At 36.2% G+C, this 25,754-nt stretch overlaps 2 protein-coding genes across 2 annotated transcripts; both read left to right on the plus strand.

The window, feature by feature from the left end:
* The first annotated feature begins 2,887 nt into the window (after nucleotides 1–2,887).
* Nucleotides 2,888–4,428, plus strand: LOC116566090 (interferon alpha-8-like). Its single transcript, XM_032300071.1, has one exon. The coding sequence runs from the start codon at nucleotides 3,368–3,370 to the stop codon at nucleotides 3,932–3,934; it is 567 nt and encodes a 188-aa protein (XP_032155962.1). The 5' UTR covers nucleotides 2,888–3,367; the 3' UTR covers nucleotides 3,935–4,428.
* A 12,529-nt stretch (nucleotides 4,429–16,957) lies between these two features.
* Nucleotides 16,958–17,866, plus strand: LOC116565948 (interferon alpha-5-like). The gene has a single exon (XM_032299857.1). The coding sequence runs from the start codon at nucleotides 16,958–16,960 to the stop codon at nucleotides 17,525–17,527; it is 570 nt and encodes a 189-aa protein (XP_032155748.1). The 3' UTR covers nucleotides 17,528–17,866.
* The last annotated feature ends 7,888 nt before the right edge of the window (nucleotides 17,867–25,754 follow it).

Genomic DNA, 25,754 nt, shown 5'->3' on the forward strand with positions numbered 1-25,754 from the left:
AGATGTGGTCTCTGAGCTCTGAGAATTAGTGTATTGGTTTAGTTCTGATTTAGCTCATGTCTCTAGCATGTCATGTCTTAGGCTTAGACTTGAGGTAAACACATAGAAACCTAAAATTTTATAGATATTTGAACAAAAGGACAGGAATATGCAGGGTTTCACAGAGTTGCCTTTGAATATACTATGGGTTAGTTTCGTAATTACATTCAAGTTTATGAGTATATGTTCTCAAGAAAACAACACTAATATGTAACATGTAATTAACTTGGGGCTCATCTTTATCGTAATGTAACAAATCAGGTATGAACCAATGAAGGAGAGAGTGAAGGAACTGAAAAAAAGACCATGCCATTCTTTATGTAGGACTGTACTGAGAAAACATTGTTCCGAGTCTAGAAAACAGTTTTGGTTCTCATGGCCAGAAATATTCCCAGGAAGCATATAAGAACTGAAGATTTAGAGTCAGATGTTTTGGGTTCCTATTGTGGCTCCACAACTCAATAGCTCCCTGTGCGTCTGTGTTTTTCTTTTGTAAAAGAGGACAATAGTACAACCTATCACTGCTTTGGTCACTGATGTCTCTAGCCACTAAATAGGGGTGGGTACATAGTAGGTGTTCAATAAACATAAAAAATGAGGGTATTTCTCATTGGACAAAGTGAAAATTGTTTTTGTAAGTGCTAAGGACAATATCTGATAGACAAGAAACATGATGCAATTTAGCAACTTTGTATTTTCCTTATTAATGTTATCATTATTGTCCTTTTTATTAAGTTGAGAGAAGTTTCCTTTGAAATCATCTATTCTCTGGCTTCTTGTTAGAAAGATGTATTTGTCAAGGCTCTCTATAGGGACAGAGTTAACAGGAGAATATATTTGTATGTGAGAGGGACTTTAATGAGAATTGACTGACATGGCCACAAGGTAAAGTCCTACCACAGGCTGTCTGCAAGTTGGAGGCTGAGAAAGCCAGTGGTAGATCAGCCTGAGTCCCGAAACCTCAAAAGGAGGGAAGTCAACAGTGCAGCCTTCAGTCTGTGGCCAAAGGCCTGAGAGCCCTGGCAAACCACTGGTGTAAGTCCAAGAGTTCAAAAGCTGAAGAACCTGGAGTACGATTTCGAGAGCAGGAAGTATCCATCCCGGGAGAAAGAGGAAGGCCAGAAGACTCAGCAAGTCTCCTCTGCCATCTTCTCCTGCGTGCTTCATTCTAGCCATGCTGGCAGCTGATTAGATAGTGCCTACCATGATTGACAGTGGGTCTGCCTCTCACAGTCCACTGGCACAAATTTTAAACTCCTTTGGCAATACCCTCACAGACACACCTAGGAACAATACTTTGAATCCTTCAATTCAATCAAGTTGACACTCAGTCTTAACCATCACAACAAACAACATGAAAAATATTGATCTTTGGAGTTTATCTAACTAGTAGAGAACTTGAGATAATTAAACTTTCCATTCTACAGCAAGGATATTGTGCTTTCACAAATTTGCCTTCCTAGTCTTATATTAAGTTCATCACCCTCAACTGTCTAGTAAGGCTGAATTCACTAAAGCTGTAAACACCCCCCTGGACCAGTAATGATTACTTTTCCTTGTGCTCATGTCCATTTGCTACCGTTGATCTACATCTCTTCCACCATTTTGCTTCTGCTCTTCCACACTCATTAATGTCCGTCTAACCTGGGCTAAATATCTAAGCTATATTTTGTTGATTTTTTTTCTCCAGTGGGATATTACTTCCATTCATTCCTACCTTTAATCAAATTTAGGTACACAGTTGTTTTGTTGTTTTCTTTTTGTCCTCAATTATTGGGAGCCAAAAAGCAACAATTTTGGCTTTCAGTGAAAAAGGAAATGGGAAAGACATTTGGTGTCTTGCATGCTATGTAAACAATGGTACACCTAATTTACTTTATCATATTTAGATATTACTATTGACCTTAGGAAACAGATGGCTTTTTTTATTTTATAAGAATGAACTAGAATTGGGATGTCACCAGCTTCTTTGGGAGGCCTGAACATTAATGCAAAAATTGTTTTGAAAAATCAAATTGATGTTTTCTCAATTGTGTATTTTTATTGGGGATGATATTGCTCCTAAGGGTACAAACCTTAGTTCTTGTGATGTGAACAAATTGTAGATAGCACATTAATTTATGGCCCCTGAATGCCGAACTCTAACAAAACCTTATCCTTTAGTATTTATTTTCTTTCACTTGGTTTTCTTGTGTATCACATGACAATCATTGACAATGAGTTCATGGAAGATACAAAAAATGTATGTGAGACCAGTGCTACAAACCAATGTGAAACAGATGGTTGTCATTGGTGGACTTTCTCTCCACTATGTGCTCAATCTCAGAGTAATACCATGTGATGTGGTCTCCATTGGCATATGAATAGGCTACCACTGGCTGTTCTGTGTATGTTACTTATGTTTGATCCTCAGTGCTTTCAAATGTATTATATGCTTTTATACAAATGCTTTGTATTTTATTATTAAATTGTATAAAAGTATTCCAAACACCAGTACTTATAGCAAGTGCTGAAAAAAACATGTTGACTATACCTGGATGAAAATCTAGCAGTTAGTGAAGGTAAAAATTATTTTCAATATGAAGCAAAACTAAAAGTAAAACAAATTAAATATTACAGGAATAATTTAATTTTAAATAGCCCCTGAGCAGTTTTTCAAGATTTTTAAGTATTTGTATTATATTGATATTACACAGTTTATATAAGTATCTTTACTATATTGGCATATATATTTTTATATATTGTAACTTTATATGTTTCACTTGATTCATTATATTATGTTATATTAATATAAATATCATTAATGTTTATATTAATATAAATATTAATATTTATAGTAAGTGAAATCACTCAGCAAATAATTTTTATAAAGTTAAATGTCAATATTAAATTTAACTTTTAGCATAAAATTTTTCTTACTCATTCTTAATGCTGCATTGCATAAACTGTCCACTTCGTTTTTTACAACAAGCATGGATAGAAATATAGCACATCCATGTATACACATAATATATCTGTGTTATTAAATTATCAGGAGAGGTTTACTTAGAAAAAAAAAATCAAACAGGACTCTAGAGGCTGAGAAAGGGAATGCAGTATTGAAAAGAAAACTGGTTGAGAAACTGAGAAACATTTCCCTAAGCCCATATAGAGAGTACATAAAGGGAAGCAAAAAAAAGAAGTAGAAAAAAAATGCAGTTGCGTTCAGAAAATGGAAATTAGCATGTTCCCTATATAAGGCTGTGTACAAACCAAAGTATTCAGAGATCCTAGCGCCGGAGGTTAAGAGTCATCCATCTGAACCAGTTGAGCAGCATCTGCAACATCTATGATGGTCTTGCCCTTACATTTACTGGTGGCCCTTGTGGTGCTCAGCTACAAGTCATTCAGCTCTCTGGGCTGTGATCTGCCTCAGAACCACAACCTGGGTAACAGGAGGGCCTTGGTGTTCTTAGTACAAATGAGAAGAATCTCTCCTTTCTCCTGCCTGAAGGACAGACATGACTTTGGATTCCCCCAAAAGGAGTTTGATGGCAGCCAGCTCCAGAAGACTCAAGCCATTTTTGTCCTCCATGAGATGATCCAGCAGACCTTCAACCTCTTCAGCACAAAGGACTCATCTGCTGCTTGGGATGAGACCCTCCTAGAAAAATTCTACACTGAACTTTACCAGCAGCTGAATGATCTGGAAGCCTGTGTGATGCAGAAGGTAGGGGTGACAGAGACTCCCCTGATATATGAGGACTCCATTCTGGCTGTGAGGAAATACTTCCAAAAAATCGCTCTATATCTGACAGAGAAGAAACACAGCCCTTGTGCCTGGGAGGTTGTCAGAGCAGAAATCATGAGATCCTTCCTCTTCATCAATCAACTTGCAAAAAAGATTGAAGAGTAAGGAATGAGACTTGGAGCAACATGGAAATGATTCTTATAGACTAATACAGGAGCTGACACTTCCACAAGCTGTGCCACTTCAAAGACTCTTGTTTCTGCTATAACCGTGCCATGAGTTGAATTAAATGTGTCAAGTGTTTTCAGGAGTGTTAAGCAACATCCTGTTGAGGTGTATGGGCACTAGTCCCTTACAGATGACCATAGAGATGGATCTAGTCATCTATTTATTTAAATATTTATTTATTTCACTAGTTATATAGGTTAAATTAGTTTTTCATCTATTTAAATATTTATTTCACTATATAAGTTAAATTAGTTTTGTTCATATTATATCATGTGAACTTTTACAATGTGAATTGTGTGACAAATTATGTTCTTTATATTTATTATTTTGCCTTGTTTATTAAATTTTTACTATGAAATATTCTTTATTTATCCTTTAAAATTGAACTCCAACCCTGGTTGTAAAAACTGATTAAAGAATGGATGGTACAATTCCTTTATCCATCCTTATTACATTCAAAGTATAAGTAAAAATTAACTTTGTCTAAATTTGGTTGTATGTTGCCCTCAAGATAGCTAGGTGAACATAACAAATACAATTCCTGCTCTCTCGTATCTTTGGTTTTTGTAGGGAAAGAAACATAAGAACATTAATCATACTTAATATCAGCTATGTCAAATGCAATAATGAAAAGGAAGAACCAGTGAATTTATCTCCCCACAAGGTAGACCAAGTCATGTGAGGAAATAAAAATAAACCCAGAAATATCCTCTACATGCTGACTGGTTGACATCTAAGCATAAATGTGCACTGCCAGTTGGATATAAGAGTTTGTGATTTATAAGGGATGCAATTGCTGGAGGTTCATATGCGGTAACTGAAAGCCCAGAAATGAAGGAGCTCGTGTGGGGAGGGAGAAAATGGCTTAAACATGATTCTGAGGACCTCTCACAGTTAAGAAAGGAAAGAGAAGAACCACAAAGGAAACAGATGGAAAGGCCACATATTAGGACAACAGGTGAAAATACTAGGGAAAAAAGTTGATTTAAGAAAATTAATGTTCTGAAAAGAGGAATCAGTAGATTCACAGAAGGTGTAAGTTGAAACTGTCCACTCCCTTGGGAAAATGGATGGCACTGGCAACCTTATGAGAGTTGTTATGGTAAAAAAAAGTCAGAAAAAACCGTACTGTAGCAGATAGAAGTATAAATAAGAGAAGTTAGTGACTCTGAAGGGGACAAAAAGTAGACTGTAATGAGGAAAAGAATGTGAATTACATTTTCAGGGCATAGTATTTCCTTTTTTCAGTATATTTTTCTGCATAGATTTCATGTAACTGATGTACAAGCAAACCATATTAATATATGTAATATATTTATTTTTAATCATGATATATGATATACATTAACAATGTATTATTGTTTTAAAATACTACTTTGAATATCAGTAAGCCGCCTAGCTTATGTTAATTTGTTAGTGAGTAACAGACACTAATTCAATCCTTCACCAAAATAATTAATGATGATAATATGTTGACACCTGGAAGTACTGGCCTTATAAGTTGTTACTTAACTTGCACTGTTGTCACACTGGTTTACTACAGTTTTGCTGCATCTTTATAATCCATCTTAATTTCTTCTAGTGCTAGATATGACAAGAATTCTTTGTTTTAGGTGAGAAAATCCTGATGGCACACTTTGTTTCATTAACTTGCCATCAAAGTCTCTGTAGCTGTATCCTATTTCATAGGACAAAGTTAGAAATTTGTGTACATTCAAAAATAACCACCACTTTAAAAATTGAACTATTTCTTATGAGCATATAATTATACACCAGGAATTCTCTCACTTATTTAAAATTTAATATCACTGTCAGTTCTTCCTTCCATCAAGATTTTATTTGTGTTTCTAATATGACATTTTTCATTGGATTTCTGCCTTTATTATTTTAAAATCATTTATTGAAAACTTCTTTCTACCATGTACATCAGCTATACCTTTTATCCTAAATATAATTACTGAAGATAATATAATTTCAAAGATTATATGCTTTAAAAGTTTGCTAATCTTATTTTCCCCTATATCACATTGTCTTTAGTATTACTATTACAAATTCATTTCATTTTCTAATTAGGAAAGTTATGCCAAGAAATCTTCTTTTTCTATTGTTTTGCATTATTAATGTATTATTCCTAATTAAATTTATATTTCACCTGCTATGTAAACATTAATCATGAAAATCACAGGTTCTTCAGGATGCACAAATAACCAAACTGCATAAATATAATACTTAGGGAAAATTTCCTTATAAGACAGAAGAGTAAAACTGGATCAATGAAGTTTTCTCCACTATCTAAGGCAAAAAATAGTAAAAGCTGGCCCCCAAAATACAATAGCATGCAACAACTAAAAGAAGACCAAGGAGCAAGACATCTGTTTAATTTTGGAATCCAAGCTTTTTAAAAAAGTCAACAGCAATCTAATATATGAAACTTTTAACACTGCCCATAATATGTAATATAGAATTCCACATTAGATTCTGACAGTAATTCTGTGTGATCTAAGGAAATTCACTTAATTTCTCCTAGGTGAATTAGCCTGTCTTTGTAGGTAAATATAGGGTAGAAAATATTTATAGTTGTGAATGTTAAACAAACATTTAAAAACACTTAAAAGTATTTCTCACTGGAGGCTTAAGATAGTTAATCATTTTATTACCTTTGCACACATATAAATATCAGAGTAGAGAACTAAGTCTGCCCCCACCCCTCAGTAACTACCTACAAAAATATGAGTCTAAAAAATGCCATTCTGGGCAGTGTTCCAGAGAACACTGAAAAATAGTCACCCTTAAGATGGGAGAAAAATCTGGTTTATATATTCAGTCAGGAAAATGCAGCTTGTAGAAATATCTGGAAGAGAAGTTAGTCTCCTAAACTGAAGTGACATAGATCTGTACATAGCACTAATTTTTCAGTTCTGATATCTGACATACTTCTGCCCTCTGCCCAGCCCCATTTTTCTGGATCCCATTTTTCATTCCCATATCATTTAGTTTCCTTTATCTTCCTTTAGATATCTCTAGTGTGCGCTCTTCCTCACTCCTCATTAACCTTCTCTGCCTCTTCATACAGCTGGTTTCTGCTCCCTTGCAGGTTTTGTTCATCAGTTTCCCTTTAAGAGTACAAAGCCAGCAATTAAAGGTAAAAGGTGAGTGTAAGTTTTAGTTTTTCCAGAAACCTGTATATAAGAAGCTCTTTTTCTTTTCTTTTGTTGAATACTTCTGAAAACAAGGGATTGCCCGTGTTACAGTGATATAACAGTAGCTGTAGGAAAAGGGGGAAAAATGGAAGATTTTACTTGGGGCCTACTACAACATTAACAGGGGCAGGCAGCCACCTACTGCCATGATGGCCCAAGACAGCAGCCAGGTTTGTTGGGAGCAGGCTGTTCTGTTTATGCAGAAGTGTGTCCCTGGCAGGAGATTTTTCTTCCTAGGTGAAAAGGGCTCCTTCTCAGAAAGAACTGTTCTTGATATTGGAAGAAACCCATTTCCTTAGTTGTTGCATCACAGAGAGGGAAAATACTCCTAGGTCAGGCAGGACATGTCCTTTGGGCAATGGGCAGCTATGTGGAGAGAGAAAGGATCAGAATGTATCCCTTGCCTCCAGCCTGCTCAGCCTCTCAAGACCGCCTGATTCCTCCATCCCTCCATGTTCTGTGCCCAGCTAGAAAGCAGGAGTGCCTGCCAATCTGGGTGTTGAACTGCAAGGAAATTCAGGAAAAACGTCTCCTATTTGAAGATACATGAGCTCTTTCTTAAGAGTAAGTTCTTAGTTTTACAAATTACTTCCTATTCTAAGATTCTATCCCTTGACTTTATATCAGGAGAAAATTCTTACTCTTACACTGAATGACAATTAAGCTGGCATCAATCCCACCTGACTTGGTAGTTAAAGGGAACACTGACTGGCACAAGAAATTTCAGAGGCCTCAATGAACGATTGCCAACTTTCACATGTGCACTTTTTATATGGCTAGAATTGACACATATTGAGGTAATCTGCTCAGAATTGTAATTCAGGTAGTTTATCAGAAATTGTATGTGACTTGCCCAGGTGTTCATTACTTAGGTAGCAGAGTGGGGTTTCAATTTGGCAAAAACCTCTCAAATCTCTGCCTCAGGTTAGAGATCCAACATTTAGATTGCTTCTCTCTTAGAGGGCCCTGTTTAATATGTTAAATAATTTTCTAGTATACAACGTCTTGTATTTGGTTTGTCTCCCTCAACTCTCTATTAAGCCTGAATTCACCAAAGCTGAAAGCGGCTCCCTAGACTGGTAATGATTACTTTTCTTTGCACTCATGCCCATTCATTACCTTTGATCTACATCTCTTCCACCATTTTGCTTCTGTTTTTCCTGGCTCTTAATGTCCATCTAACCTGGACTGAATATCTGTTATATTTTGTTAGTTTTTTTCCTCCAGTGGAATATTAACTTCAATTCTTACATTTTTATCACATTTAGATATACATTTTTTTTTTGGTCCTCATGTACTGCGATATACAAAGCAAAACTTTTGCTTTCTATGAAAAAGGAAATGAGAAAGATACCTGGTGTTTTGCATGCTGTGTAGAACAACTGTACAGCTCATTTACTTTATCATATTTAGATACCATTATTGACCTTAGGAAACAGATGGCTTTAAAAAATTTTTTTATAAAAATGAACTAGAATTGGGATGTCCCCAGGTTCTTTGGGAAATCTGAACGTTAATGCAAAAACTGTTTTGAAAAATCAAATTGGCTGGGCGCAGTGGCTCACGCCTGTGATCCTAGCACTTTGGGAGGCCGAGGCGGACGGGTAACTGGAGGTCAGGAGTTGAACACCACCTGACCAACATGGTGAAACCCTGTCTCCACTAAAAATACAAAAATTAGCCAGGCATGGTGGCACATGCATGTAATTCCAGCTATTTGGGAGGCTGAGGCAGGAGAATCACTTGAACCTGGGAGGTGGTGGTTGCAGTCAGCTGAGATCACACCATTGCACTCCAGCCTGGGTGACAAATGCAAAACCCATCTCAGAAAAAAGAAAAAAGAAAGAAAACAAAAATCAAATTGATGTTTTCAATTGTGTAGTCTTATTGGGGATATTATAGGTGAATTGTGTTTCTTCTAGGAAACAGATCAATTGGTCTAGATTTTTAAAATTCATTCAGCTACTCTATGTATAATATTTTGATTGGAGAGCTTAATACATTTAGATTTAGTGCTATCATTGATAAGTAATGACTTACTCCAGCTGTTTTGTTGTTTTCTGCTTGTTTTGTGATCTTCTCTTTCTTTTTTCTTTCTTTCCTGACTTTAGTGAAGATGATTTTTTTCTGGTGATATTATTCAGTTTCTTTCTTTCCTTTTTTTTTTTTTTGGTATTCATTGTACATTTTTTTGTTTGAGGTTACCATGAGACTTGCAAATACTATATTATAACCCATAATTTTAAGCTGATAACTCCTTAACACTGGTTGCATAAAAACACACAAGCAAAAAGAAAACTAATAAAAATACTACACTTTAGCTCCATCCTCCTGCTTTGCAACATTTTATGTACTTACTATTACCAGTAAGTTTTGTATCTTCAGGTGATTGCTTATTACTCATTAATGTTGTTTTCCTTCTGATTGAAATACTCCTTTAGCAATTCTTGTAGGACAGCCCAGGCATTCTTTAAATTCCCCAGCTTTTGTTTATCTGGGAAAGTTTTCATTTCTCCTTCATGTTGGAGGGTATTTTCACCAGATATAATATTCTAGGGTGAAAGGTTTTTTTGTTTGTTTGTTACCTCATGTTTCTCTCCTGTCCTGTAAGACTTCCCCTGAGAAGTCCACTGCCAGATGTATTGGAGCTCCAGTGCATGTTATTTGTTTCTTTTCAGTGGCTGCCTTTAGAATCCTTTCTTTACTCTTGCTCTTTGCAAGTTTGATTCTAAATGCCTTGACATAGTCTTCTTTGAGTTAAATCTGCTTGTATTTGGATATTGATATGCTTCTCTAGTTTTCAGAAGTCCTCAGTTAGTATCCCTTTGAATATACTTTCTATTCCATCCCTTTCTCTACCTCCTTTTGAAGGCCAGTAACTCATAGCTTTGCCCTTTTGAGGCTATTTTCTAGAAGCTGTAGGTTTGCTTCATTGTTTTTATTCTTTTTCTTTTCTCTTCTCTGTGTATTTTCAAATATCTTGTCTTCCAGTTCACTTTCCTTCTTCTGTTTGATCTATTCTGCTATTAAAAGACTCTGATGCATACTTTCGCATTCCAGTTGCATTTTTCAGCTCCAGAACTTCTGCTTGATTCTTTTTAATTATTTCAATATCTTTGTTAAATTCTTCTGATAGAATTCTGATTTTCTTCTCTGGTTTATCTTTAATTTCTTTGAGTTTCCTCAAGACAGGTATTTTGAATTCTCTGTCTGAAAATTCGCGTATCTCTGTTTCTCCAGGATTGGTTCCTGATTCAGTATTTAGTTCATTTGGTGAGGTCGTGTTTTCCAGGATTATCTTGCTACTTGTAGATGTTAATTTGTGGGCATTGAAGAATTAGGTATTTATTGTAGTCTTCATAGTGGAGCTTGTTTGTACCCATCCTTCCTGGGCTTTTGGAATATTAAGAAAATGTGAGTGTTGTAATCTAAGCTGTATCTGCTTTAATGGTCCTCCAAGCCCAGTAAGACTGTAGTTCTTGATGACTCATAGGGGTATTGTGATATCTTGGTGGTCTTGGGTAAGATCCAGAAATTCTGGATTACCAGGCACAGACTCTTGTTCTTTTCTTTACTTTTTCCCCCCCAAAAATGGAGTCTCTCTCTCTCTCTCTCTCTTTTCTAAGCCACTTGAAGCTGAAGTAGAGTGACATAAGAACTTCTGTGGCCAATGCCACTATGGCTGTGCTCTGTCAGACCTAAAGCCAACACAGCACTGGGTCTCACCCAAGGCCTGTTGTAACCACTCACTGGCTACTGCCCCAGGAATCCACAGTTAGCAGGTGGCAAAGCCAGGCCTATGTCCTGCCCATCAGGGTGGTGAGTTTCCCCCAGCCCTGAATGGGTCCAGGGGTGCCATCTGGAAGCCAGGGACTAGAGTCAGAAACCTGAGCAGTCTACCTGGTTTTCTACTGCGGCAGAGCTGGCACTCAAATCACAAGACACAGTCCTTCCGTATATTCCCTTCCCTTTCCAATGGTTGAGGAGCCTCACCTTGTGGTCACTACCACCACAGACTCATGTGGAGTACTGCCAGACTACCATAAATGTTCCCTTAAAATTCAAGGTTCTTTAGTCAGCTTCTGGTGAATGCTGCTCCATCTGGGACTCATTTCAGGGAAATGGGCTCCCCTTTCCCAGGGCAGGTCCAGAGATGCTATCCAAGTAGCCTACATCAGATTCACCAACAGGCTGGCCAAGCAGCTTAGTGCCTAGTGCTAGGACCTTAGTGTCCTAGACCTTAGAACATTCGATGGTCCCTACTACGCTTGCCATAAAACTCAATGTTACATTAAGAGCAACAAAATTAATGATAAATATCAAAGGTGATATATGTCACAAATATTCTGACTTGATCATTAAATATCTTATAATGTATTACATAATGTATTAACTGCATGTTCTCGTTTACAAGTGGGAGATAAATGACTAGAATTTATCAACACAAAGAAGGAAACAATAGACACTTGGATCCACTTCAGGTTGGGAGGTGGGAGGAGGGAGAGGAGCAGAAAATATAACTATTGGGTGCTGGGCTTAATTAAACCTGAGTGATGAAATAATATATACAATAAACCCCCGTGACTATATATTTCTTGGCTTATCTAATCCCCTGTCTTTTCATTCTAGTATCTAAAAGCAATCATTTCATTGTCTGAGTGGGTTTATTAACTAGGTAGAATACTTGGGCAAGGCTAATGTCCATTATCCTGCCAAAGAGGGCTGGTGTTACACCAAATGGAGTCTGGTTGCCTGTCTCTTGGGAGGTGGTTGGTGTCATTCCTCCCTTTTCTCCTCAGAGTTGACCACATGTGGACACACAATTGGATGGAAGGAACAAGTTCCAATGTTCAATAGCACAGTTGTTAACATGAACATAATGTATTATGTATATTTAAATAACTAGAGGAGAAGATTTGAAATGGTCCCAACAAAATTAATGATAAATACTAAAGGTGACATACATCACAGATATTCTTAATTGATCAGTAAATATCTTATGCATGTAACAAGATAGCATATGTACTCTATGAATATGTACAGATATTATGTGTCAATTAAAAATTTTAAAATATATACAATAATAAAATACAAAAAAAATGTGGATTAATTGACAGAAAAGTCAGACGGCAGGTCTTGCAAAGCTGAGGGAAGTTCATGGATTCAGGAGTTGCTCTCCCCTGAGTACCCTGAAGATGAGCCATTTTCTTGCCTTTGTGTGTCTTAACGTTGGCCTTCATTCATTCCCTCTGCCAGAGCCCCTAGTTCCCAATTTCAATGCATTATATTTTGTGAACTTACACTTTGTGATTGTGTAAGTGGAAAATCACTTCTCTTCTTTCATTTTCATGACAAAAAAAGCTCAACATCACTGATCATTAGAGAAATTCAAATTAAAACACAATGAGATACCATCTGGACCAATCAGAATGCTATTAATAAAAAGTCAAAAATAAACGCCAGTGAGGTTGAGGAGAAAAGGGAACAATTGCACACTGTTGGTGGGAATGTAAATTAGTTCAACCATTGTGGAAAGCAGTGTGGCAATTCCTCAAAGAGCTAAAAGCAGGGCTACCATTCAACTGAGGAATTCCATTCCTGGGAATATACCCAGAGGAATATAAATCATTCTACCATAGAGACACATGCATGCGAATGCTCATCACAGTACTATTCACAATAGTAGAGACATGGAATCAACCTAAATGTCCATCAATGACAAACTGGATGAAGAAAATGTGGCACATATGCACCATGGAATACTATGCAGTCATAGAAAAGAATGAGATTATGTCTTTTGTGCGAACATGGATGGAGCTGGTGACTATTATCCTAGCCAATTAATACAGGAACAGAAAACCAAATACTGCATGTTCTCACTTATAAATGGGAGATAAAAGACTAGAACTTCCAAACACAAAGAAGGAAACAATAGACACTTGGGTCTACTTCAGGTTGGGAAGATGGAGAGGAGCAGAAAATATAACTATTGGGTGCTGGGCTTAATAACTGAGTGATGATATAATATATACCACAAAACCCCATGCATGACATGTGTTTACCTACATAGCAAACCTTCACATGTATTACCAAACCTAAAATAAAGGTTAAAAATGAAAATTTAATTAGCTATAAATCATGTCGGAAAAAAATAGTACAAATTCTTTCTAAGGTGACTGGAAAACAATATAAGTGTAGAAATCTCACTGACAATTGAGTATATGCGTCTAGATTTAATGATAAATGCCATGGGTGGAGGTATAAATTGTGATTTGTATTGCATATCTGTAATGAGAGCATGGGAATGAAGAAAATGTTTGTTTGATAGAGTCATCTGCAACTATTTGATACCTGTGTCAGGAAGATATAAGGTTATATCTCACTACTTGCTCAATTATATTCATACTTAGTAGACTGAGGTAGCGCTTAGGTAGTGGGAAAAAACCTAGTGGCATATTTTGAGGGCACTTGAAACCAGCCAACACAGGAGTATCTTACTGCCAGAAGTAACCCATGCCCTGCCAAAGGGGGTTGAGTTAGGGAGGTCAGAACACATGGCTGTGTGCATATTGATCAAGTTATACTTTGTCACTTCAGAACATTGGGTGTCCCTAGACACATGACACTTACTTTTGAGTGAGATGGCACCATGAAAGAATGAAAATAATGTTAGTTTTGGAATTTAAATTCCCACAGCCATTATACCTGCAAGTAACTAGTATTTGCCCTACAACTATTGGCACCAACTGAAAGAGTCATTATACCTAGTAAAAAAAAGAGTGAAAAGAGAGTCACCTCTACTACAATCCTGGACACTTGTCCTAGGTGCAGGGCTTCCAGAAGTGAAAACTATTGCGTTCCTGATGTAAAAGGGAAACATGATGAAAAATCTTCAGAGAGTGTGAGGACCAAGATTCACGCAACTACACATATAGCCAGGCCTGTAGCATCTACAAGATTTTCAGTGGCCTCCTCCATCTTTATAACAATGGTCCTAGTGATGTTCTTAGGCCTCCCTGCAGCATTAATAGCTGTGAACCACCAGAGCCAAGATCTGATCAGTAGGAGAATCTTAATGCTTCAGAGACAATGAGGAGACTTTCTTTCCTCCAGTCTAATGAACAGAAATGTCTTTGTACTTACTGGGAGCAGCTGGATGGAGCCAGTTCCAGAAGGCTAAGGCCACTGCTTTACTCCTTGAGGTGCTGTAGCAAATCTTTAATCTCTTCAGCACAGAGGACCCCTTGGCTGCTCTGAATGAGACATTTGGTTGAAATTCCTCCTTGCACATCAGCAGTAGCAGAAAGACCTGAAGACCTGTTGACATCTGGAGAAAAAAGGAGAAGAAATCTCTGAGCTAAATGAATATTTCTTACTGGCTGTGAAGAGGTACTTTAATGGAACCAGTCTCTATCTAAAAGAAAAGGAATACAATAAGGCTGGGTGCAGTTGCTCAGTCACACTCAGTGTCTGTAATCCCAGCACTTTGGGGGGCTGAGGCAGACAGATCATTTGAGATCAGGAGTTCAAGACCAGCCTGACAAACATAGTGAAATCCTGTCTCCACTAAAAATACCAAAAAAAAAAAAAAAAAAAAGCCAGGTGTAGTGGTGCACACCTGAGGTCCTAGCTACTTGGGAGGCTGAGGCAGAACAGCTTGAACCTGGGAGGTAGAAGTTTCAGTGAGCTGAGATCCCACCACTGCACTCCAGTCTGGGTGACAGAGCGAGACTCCATCAGAAAAGGAAAAGGAAAAGGAAAAGGTAAGAAAAGAAAAAGAAAAGAATACAATTACTGTGCCTAAGTTGTTGTCAGAATGAAATAGAGGAGCCAGTTATCTTTATCATAAATATGTTAAGAAAAGCCAAAATCTAGATGACCTTGTGTTTGGCAATGACTTTAGATAAAACAACAAAGACATAATCCATGATCTATTAGAGAAAAAAATAACAAACTGGATTTCATTAAAATTAAAAACTACTTTTCAAAAGACTCTCAAGTGAATATGAAAAGCCACATATTGGGAGAAATATATTTTCAAAGACATGTCTAATAAATGGCTGCTATCTCAAATACACAGAGTGGTACGTATATACAATGCAGTACTATTAAGCCATAAAAAAGAATGAGATCCTGTTATTTGCAACAACAGATTCTGTATATCAAGGCAATTTTCACAGTATATATTGGTAAAAGCTTTTTGCTCAACTTTAAAGTTACAAGAAAACTTGAGGCAAAAATAAATGAACTATAATTCTGTCCATTTGTTAAAACCCATGGCACTATGGACCAAAAGGTGTGAATTTTCCTGTATGTAAATTTTAAAAACTCAACCACATTGGCAGTAGGAACCAAAATCAAATATAGATTATGACAAATTAACATAATTGATGTATGACATAACCACTCTGAAAGTGAGAAATACTCTGTTTAGCCTTAGATACTCTAATGCTAAACCCAAAAGGGCTGTACACAAACATTGTATGCTAGTTAGTAGAACTGTTTCTCACAGAAGTTCTGGTTAATAGTTCTGAAACATTATGTGTATTATTAGACGAGTAAAAAGGTAAACATAGTGTGAATAATAAAAACCAGGGAGGGGAACATTACACACTGGGGTCTGTTGGGCGGAGGGGGTCTAGAGGAGGGATAGCAGGGGCTGGGGAGGTTGGGGAGGAATAACATTGGGAGAAATGCCTGAGGGAGGTGACGGGGTATGGAGACAGAAAACCACCATGGCATGTGTGTACCTATGCAACGATCCTGCAAGATCTGCACATGTACCCCAGGACTTAAAGTACAATTAAAAAAAAAAAAAGATCAGCACTGCAAACGTATGGCAAATAGACTCTGTGATTGGAGAACTTTCCAAGGTTTACTAGATGTTAAAGCCATATCACGAGAGGTGTCCACTGCATACAATGTGTTGTCATTTGCCGTATTGTGGATGTTGCTTATGTTTGATCCTTAGCACTTCTGAATGTGTTGTGGGCTTTGAGAATCAAATAAGAATACTTCATATTATATTATTTAATTATACTAATGTTGTTCAACATATCATTAACTGTTTCAGCACTGAAAAGAGAACAATCTTGATAATATCTGGATGAATATCTAGCACCTAGTGAAGTTAAAAGTTTCCCCCTATGAAGCAAAAAGTTAAGTGCACTAACAGTTAATATTAAAAAATAATTTAAACAGTCTTTAGCAGTTTTGAATGACTTTTAAGTATTTTATTAGGTATTATTATGTATTTTTATAACTTGTTAATTTGGTTGTGTAATTTGACACATTACAATTTATTTAAGTTGAATACATTATATAAAATTCACTTTAAAAATTTAGCTAAGAAGTGAAGTTAAATATCCATGGACTTTAAATTTAACTAACTTTTAGCTTAAAATGTTTGTTTGGTCATTCTTAACCATCCATTGAATAAAAACATTAAACTTTATACTGCTTATATATAAACATGTGTATATATAATATATCCATGTTATTAAATATTAGCGGGGCTTTGAATTACAGAGAAATTTCTAAAAAGACTATGGGGAAGGGGATGAGGAGGTAATAATGAAAAAAGAAAGTGGTTGAGGAAAGCAAAAACAGAAATAGAAAGTAAGAGAGGAGTATTTAGAAAATGGAAATTCTTGTGTTCCCTATTTAAGGCTATACACAAAGTAAGGTCTTCAGAGGCTCTAAAGTCCAAGGTTCAGAGTTGCTCATCTCAACCAGCCCAGTAGCCTCTGAAACATCCTCAATGGCCTTGCCCTTTACTTTACTGATGGCCCTAGTGGTGCTTAGCTGCAAGTCCATCTGCTCTCTGGGCTGTGATCTGCCTCAGGCCCACAGCCTGAGTAACAGGAGGGCCTTGATACTCCTGGCACAAATGAGGAGAATCTCTCCTTTCTCTTGCCTGAAGGACAGACAGGACTTTGTTTTCCCCCAAGAGGTGTTTGATGGTGACCACTTCCAGAAGGCTCAAGCTATCTTCGTCCTTCATGAGATGATCCAGCAGACCTTCAACCTCTTTAGCACAAAGGACTCATCTGCTACTTGGGATGCAACCCTTTTAGATAAATTTTACACTGAACTTTACGAGCAGCTGAATGACTTGGAAGCCTGTGTGATGCAGAGGATTGGAGTGGAAGAGACACCCCTGATGAATGCGGACTCCATCCTGGCTGTGAGGAAATACTTTCAAAGAATCACTCTCTATCTGACAGAGAAGAAACACAGCCCTTGTGCCTGGGAGGTTGTCAGAGCAGAAATCATGAGATCCTTCTCTTTATTGACCAACTTGCAAGGAAGATTAAGAAGGAAGAAATGAAAACTGGTTCAACATAGAAATGATTACCATTTCATGACTAATACATCATCTCATACTTTCATGAATTCTGCCATTTCTCATGTTTACTACATCCATGACATGAGTTGATCAAAATTTTCAAATGTTTTCAGGAGTGTTAAGCATGTTCAGCTCTGCAGGCACCAGTCCCTTACAGATGACCATGCGATGGATCTATTTATCTAAATATTTATTTAACTATTTATAATATTTAAAATTTTCTTTTCATATATTATGTATTCTTACTTCGTGGTTAATATAACCATATATGTTCTTTGTATTTAGTCAATATATTATTTTGCTTTTTTCATTAAATTTTTACTATGGAAAACTTCTTGTATTTGTTTATTCTTTAAAATGAAACTCCAAGCCTGATTATTCAACCTGATTTAAAAATAGATGATACAATTCAGTTACCTATTTTTAGTTATAAGTCAAAATAGATTTTGCTATACCAGGTTGTACATTGTATGTTGTCCTCAGGATATAAAAGTGAACAAAACAGCCTGGGCGTGATCTTTCACGCCTATAATCCCAGCACTTTGGGAGGCCAAGGCAGGCAGATCACCTGAGGGTGGGAGTTCGAGACCAGCCTGACAACATGGAGAAACCCTATCTTTACTAAAAATACAAAATGAGCCATGCGTGGTGGCACATGCCTGTAATCCCAGCTACTTGGGAGGCTGAGGCAGGAGAATCGCTTGAACCCAGAAGGCGGAGGTTGTAGTGAGCTGAGATCATTCATTGCACTCCAGCCTGGGTCACAAGAGCAAAACTCCATCTCAAAAAAATAAATAAATAAATAAGTAAACAAAACAAATACATTTCCTGCTCTCTCTTGTATTTTTGATTTTTTTCAGGAAAGAAACTTAACAACAATAATCACACTAAATTCATATCAGTTATGTTAAATGCTATAATGTGAGATAGAAAAAATAACATTGAATTCTTCCCAGCAGAGGGTAGATTTAGGCAGGTCCAGAAATAAAAGCAGTGATATCTTCTATAAATTGACTTTTAAACATGTAATTGCAAATGTTGATTTCCAGTCTGAGTTTGCAATTTTCAAGAACTACAATGCCTGGAATTTCATAACTGGCAATGAAAATCCCAAAATTAGAGGCAGTCATATGCGGACAGAGTGTAGAGGAAAAAAGAGCTTAAACTTGATTCCGAGGACCTTCCACCTTTAAAGGGAGGGGATATAAGAGACACAAAGGAAGGTAAGGTGAAAAACTTAACATTAGTGAAGGAAAAGATAGAATGGTGACACATGTGTGTTTTGAAAATAAATGTGTTTAGAAGAACAATCAACAGACTTAGCAGAAATATTGATTAGCATTGTCCACTACATCAGGAAAATAGGTGGCAGTGGAGATCTTAGTGAGAGCTGGATTAGAATTAATCAGTACAAACTGTATCGCAGTAGGTGGAAGAGCAAATCAAAGATGAGAAACCTGTGACAAGGTAGATAAGAAATAGTTGTGAGAGGTTTGCCTTTAAAATAAAGGGAAGAAATAAGGTTAGACTTGAAAAAAACATGAGAATTATCTTTTACCGGCATAGTTTATACATTTGAAAATATATATGTCTGCAGATTGACTTCATGCATTGACAAGCTGTGTTAATATGCTTAATATTTTACAATATTAAATTATAACATATAAAGTTACAATAATTATTATTTTGATTAATACTATGTCAAATGTCAGTAAAACCTGAGAAACTTCCTTCATGAAATAAAATGGAAAACTGGATGAAAGACTCTCCTTCTCAATGCTTTAAGGTAACAAAAAAAGATTGATCAAAACCAGCTGAAAATACAACATGAAGCAAGCATATCCAGAGAGCAGGAGAGAGTTGTGTATAATCCAGATGTCAAAAGCGAGGTAAAATTATTACAAAAATCCCCAATACAAAGCTTACGCATTAGTTGTAAATAACAATAAAAAGTTTTACTTTGAAATTCCACTCTGTTTGCATGTATGTGTGATGTTGAAAAAAATCCACTTAATATCTTGGAACCTCAGTTTTCTTATAAATAGAAGGGATTAAAATGTTTATATAGTAGTTGTGATTCTTAAATGAACACATGCAGTTTAAAGCAGTTTGCATAGTATCCTCCATAGAGTAAGGATTTAACATAGGGCAAGTATTTTCCTTTTTTCCTTCACACAGTTGTAGATGAGAATATCATCTTTCTACAAAGTTCACAAGAACTGTGTCCTACTGTTCAGTAACTAACCTTCAAGAGATACAGCCTAAAGAAAAAACAGAATTCTGTCATGAATTCTTGGGAGCCTGAAAATTTGTCTCACCTCTTATCAAAGTCCTATATTCAGCCAGAGAAACAGCATCTAGATTGAAGTGCAGAATACACGTGATGATGGTTAACTGATTCCGGCACCTGGCACATTCCTTTTCTGGCTCTCAGAATTCCAGAACACACTCCCATATGAAGTTAGTCTCCTAAACTTAAGTAAAATAAACATCTTTGCTGGTCCTGAGACCTGGCACACTTTTCCCCTTTCTTCCCTGCTTTTCTGGATCCCATTTTTCACTCCCATATCACATTAGTTTCCTTCCTCTTCCTTGAGAAATTCCCACTGTGCTCTCCTCTTCACTCGTCATTAGCCTGCGCTGTTTCTTCACACAGCTGTTTTCAGTTCTCTTGTGGGTTTTGTCAATCACTTTCCCCTTAAAAGTACAAAACCACAAACTAAAGCAGAAGTTCAGTGACAGTTCTAGGTTTTTCAGAAGCTCTTTTTTAAATTACTCTTTTTCTTTTCTTATGATGAATATTTCCGAAAAAGAGGGAATGACCCTGTTACAATGACATAACAGTAGCTTAGCAAAAGAGGAAATAAAAGGTAGGTTTCCTTTTGCAACTATTACAACATTTACAGGGGAAGAGAGCCACCAACTGGCCAAAATGCACCAAGACAGCAGCCAAGTCTGTGGCGAGCAGGCTGTTAAATCAGAAGTAGGCCTCCTGGCAGATTTATCTTCCTAGCTAAAAAGAGGCTCTTCCCAAGAAATAACTGACCCTGGTACTGGAATTAGCCCGTTTCCTTAAATTTGTATCTTAGAAACTATTCCCAGCTTCAGGCAGGACATGTTCTCTTGCGGAAATGGACAGCTATGGGGAAAATAAAAGGTCTGGATGTGTCCGTTTCCTCCAGCCTCCCAGGCTCCCAGGCTCTCCTAACTTATCCCTTCCTCTGTGTATTGCACTAGACTAGGAAATAGAACAACCTGCCAATCTGGATGTAGAACTCCAAGGGAATTTGACTTTTGGTCTCTCTATCAAGGTCGTGAAAATTTTCATGGACAATATCCTGAAATACATTTTCCAAGCTGTTTGCTTTCTCCCTGTCTCTTTTCAGGATGCAAATGATTCATAGATTTGGTCTTTTTATACAATCCCCTATTTTTAAGAGATTTTGTTTATTGCTTTTCATTCTTTTTTCTTTATTTTTGTCTGACTATCTTATTTCAGAGAGCCAGTCCTGAGAGTCTTTCCTTCTCTTAGTCTACTCTGCTGTTAATACTTGTGATTGCATTGTGAAAATCTTGTAGTGTGTTTTTCAGATCTATCGGGTCTGTTAGGTTCTCTTTCATGATGGCTATTTTGTCTGTTAGCTTCTGTATCCTTTGATTGTGATTCTTGGGATATATGTACAGTTGACCCTTGAACAGTGTGGGTTTGAACTGCATGGGTCCACTTATACATGGGCTTCCCCCCCCACCCATACAGCTCACCTTCTATATCTGCAGTTTCTGCATGTAAAAATAAACATGGGTAGAAAATACAGTATTTGTGGGATGTGAAACTCATATATATGAAGGGGATTACAGGACTTGAGTATGCACAGATTTGGGTATCTGGAGAACAGGTGTGGCATCTTAGAACCAAAATCCTACAGATACCAAGGGAAACAGTAATTCCAGAATCTTATTGGCATCTGGGAATATGGGTCTAGAATGAACAAATGTCACGGGCAAAGGAATTAATTTGGGATTCTTTATTGCATGTCTGGTATTGAGGGCATGAGAATGGATGTTAGGGAATCCATCACCTAACGTAATTATAAATAGAGGGGACAATGAGACAGGATCTAAACTTAGTCCTGCAGATTCTCAACAGTCAAAGGTAGGGCAGAGAAGGAGAGTCTGTGAAGGGCAAAGAGCACTGAGGAGGAGTGGTCAGTGCAGTTGTAAGGAGAAATCAGAAAGAATGAGAGAGGGGCAAATGAGGGTTAGACAGTGGTGTTTTCAGAGAAGATGAAGGCTGACCTGTCCCAATGGACTCAAAAACAGATGCCATCAGTGACCTTAGGTGGATCTGGTTTAGTAGAATGAATGGGACAGAAACTTGATGGGAGTGGGTTGAAGAGGAAATACAATCAGGGCATTTGAGTGTACTATGCATAAAAAATTATCTTGGGAAGCTTGTTTGTGGAGTTAGGAAATAAGATGATACCTGGAAGAGAATGTGGATTAACATCTTCATGCATATTTTGTTAATGTTTTCTGAAAATCATTTTCAAGGAATAGATGAATTGGAACAAAATCTTTAAATATTTTTTGTTGATATATGGTTGACAAATTAAAATTCAATAATATTCCAGGATGTGTTTAATGGAATATATATATGGCTGAATGATATTCCATTATATGTATATATATCATATTTTGTTTATTCATCTGTCTATCAATGGACACTGGGTTGCTTCCCACTTTTGGCTATTGTTACGAACATGGATGTAAAAATATATCCTTAAATCCTGCTTTGAAAAAGTATTCTGAATATATATCCATAAGTGGAATTGCTAGATTATATGATGATTCTGTTTTTAATTTTTTGAAATACATCATGTTGTTTTCCATTGATGCTGTGCTGTACCATTTTATATTTCCACCAAAAGTGCACAAGCATTCTAGTTTCTTCACATCTTCATCAACACGTGTTGTTTTATTTATTTTGATGGTAGCCACCCTGATAGATGTGAAGTGAAATCTCATTGTGACTTCGATTTGCATTTCCCTAATAGGGATGTTAAGCATCTTTTCATATGTGCCTTAGTTCATTCAGGCTGCTATGATGAAATATCATTAACTAGGTAGTTTATAAATGACATAAATTTATTTCTCATAGTTCTGGAGGCTGGAAAGTCCAAGAATCAAGGTACCAGCAGATTTGGTGTATGGCTGGGGCCCATGTCCTATTTCACAATGAGCCACAATGAAATTAATTACAACCCAAAAAGGTCCATGTCCTAACACCATCTCCCTAAGAGTTAGGTTTCAACGTATGAATTTTGGTGGGACACAAACATTCAGGCCATAGAAATATGCTTGTTGGCTATTTGTATACCTTTTTTGAATATATATCTATTCATATTCTTTATTCAAGTTATATTTTTTGTTGATATGTAGGAGTTCCTTCTATCTTCTGAATAGGCTATTACCCTTTTATCAGATACAAGATTTGCAAAGATTTTCTGCCATTCTGAAGTTGCCTTTCACTCTTGATTTTGTCCTTTAATGCACAGAGATTTTTAATCTTTATATAGTCCATTTTATCTATTTTTACTTTAGTTACCTGTGTTTTGGTGCAATATCCAGTAATTCATTGCCAAACCCATTGTCTGAGCCTTCCCTGAAGATTTTCTTCTAAGGTTTTAAAGTTTCAGGTCTTATGTTTAAATCTTTAATCTATTTTGAGTTAATTTTAGCATATAGTGTAAAGTAAGGATCCAATTTCATTCCTTTGCATGTGTCTATACAGTTTTCTCAACTTCATTTTTGAAGAGTTGATCTTTAACCATTGTATGGCCTTGGCACTTTTGTCAAAGTTCATTGAGCCATATACATGAGAATTTACCTCTGGACTCTCTATTCTCTCCCATTGGCCTATATGTCCATCTTTATCAGTATCATACCATTTTGATTACTGTAGCCGTGTAATGTGTTTCAAAATCAGGAAGGGTGAGACCTCTAGCTTTGCTTGTCTTTCTCAAGATTGATTCTGGTCCTTCAAGATTCCATATGAGTTTTAGGATAGATTTTTCTACTTCTGCCAAAAATGCCTTAGTGATTTTGATAGGGCTTGCATTGTATCTGTATATTGCTTTGGATAGTTTGAACATCATAACAATGATAGGCTTCCCAATCCATGAACAGAAAATGTCTTTTCATTTATCTCTTTAATTTTTTTCAGCAGTGTTTGCTAGTTTTCAGTATACAAATCTTTTTCCTCTTCGTTTAAGTTATTCCTGAGTACTTTATTGTTTGGATGCTATCTCATATGGAGTTATATTTTGAATTTTCTTTTCAGATTTGTTCATTGTCAACATGTAAAACTGCTACTCATTTTTACATCTTAATCTTGTATTCTACAACTTTGCTGAATTCATTTACGAGTTCTAACAGTTTGTGTATGAGTGCATGTGTCTGTATGCAAACTTCAGAGTTTTCCACATACAAGATCATGCCATCTGCAAAAAGATTACTTCTTCCTTTACAATATGAATGCCTTTTATTTCTTTTTGTTAGTTGCTATGGCTAAATCTACAAATATTATGCTGTACAGACATGGTAACAGCGGCAAACCTGCCTTGTTCCTGATCTCAGAGGAAAAACTTTCAGTTTCTCACCATTAAATATAATGTTAACTGTGACCTTTTCATATATGGCCATTATTATGTTGAAGTAACTTCCTTTTATTCCAAGATTTTTTAATGTTTTTATCATGAAAGGATACAGAATCTTGTCCATTTCTTTTTCTGTATCTATAGAGATTATTATGTATATTTTCCATTCATTTTGTTAATGTCGTGTATTGCATTGATTAATTTTCATATGTTGAAGCATTCTTCCATCTGAGGAATAAATCCCTCTTGATCATGATGTATAATTCTTTAATTGTGTTGTTGAAGGTGTTTTACAAGTATTTTAGTGAGGATTTTTGTATCCATATCTATCAGGGATATGGATCTGCAGTTTTCTTTTCTTTTAGTCTCCTTGTCTGACTTTGATATCAGGGAAATGCTAGTTTCATAAAATGAACTTGGAACTATTTCTTCCTCTTCAATTCTTTGGAAAATTTTGAGAAAGATTGTTGTTAATTCCCTAGTTTAATAGAGTTACCACTGAAGCCATCTGATTATGGGTTTGTTTTTTTTTTGAAATGGGAAGTTTGATAACTAATTAAATCTCCTTACTGGTTATAGGTCTAGTCAGATTTTTTCTTTATTCATGATATGGTCCCGGTAAGTTGTTTGTTTCTAGGAATTTGTACATTTCTTCTAGGTTAATCAATTTGTTGGAGTATGATTGTTCATAGTAGCCTGTTATAATCCTTTTTACTTCTGTGCCATCAATTGTCCTCTGTTATTTCTGACTTTTAATTTTTCTCTACTTATTTCTTAATATAGTTAAGCATCTGTCAATTTTGTTGATTCTTTCAAAAGACCAGTGCTTAGTTCCATTGATTTTTATTTGCTTTTCTATTCTGTATTTAATTAATATCTTTTTTAGTCTTTCTTATTTTTTTCCTCATCCTAGGTATGTGTTTAGTTTGTCTTTTTCTAGTTCCTTAACTTGTAAAGCTAGTTCATTGGTTTGAGGTCTTTCTTCTTTTTTAATACAAGCTTTTGCAACTTTAAATTTCCCCCTTAGCTCTATTTTCACTGCATCACATACGTTTTTGCATGTTGTGTTTTCATTTTCATCTGTCTCAAGATATTTTCTAAGTTCCCTTCTGGTCATTCTTACATGTTTATCACACTTAGATATACATTTGGTTTCTTTTTGTCCCATAAATTAAGATGAAAAATCAGACCGCTTTAACCTTCTAGGAAAAGTGAAGTGAGAAATATATTTGTTGTTGTGAATCCCACATAGAACCATTATATAGCCCATTTAAAAAATCATATTTATATTCTTTCACTGACACTAACCTGAAGATAAAAATGAAAGAAATCAAAGTATAGCAAAATAAATTTTCACAGTAAAATACTATCTAAAAAACGAATATCCAAAATTTCTCAATACAATCTCAAGCGAACAACAAAAAAATACTCTCTTCCATAGTTTCAAAGAGTAAGAATAATAACTTGGGCAAAATTGCCCTGTATTCTCAGGGTCTGATAAAAAGGATGAGCCCAAAATCCACTAAAAATTTGTTGACTGGATAAAGTACTAA

The sequence above is a fragment of the Sapajus apella genome, unplaced genomic scaffold (genome assembly GCF_009761245.1).
Source record: "Sapajus apella isolate SASKATOON/1434 unplaced genomic scaffold, GSC_monkey_1.0 scaffold42, whole genome shotgun sequence".
In the NCBI taxonomy this organism is placed as follows: domain Eukaryota; kingdom Metazoa; phylum Chordata; class Mammalia; order Primates; family Cebidae; genus Sapajus; species Sapajus apella.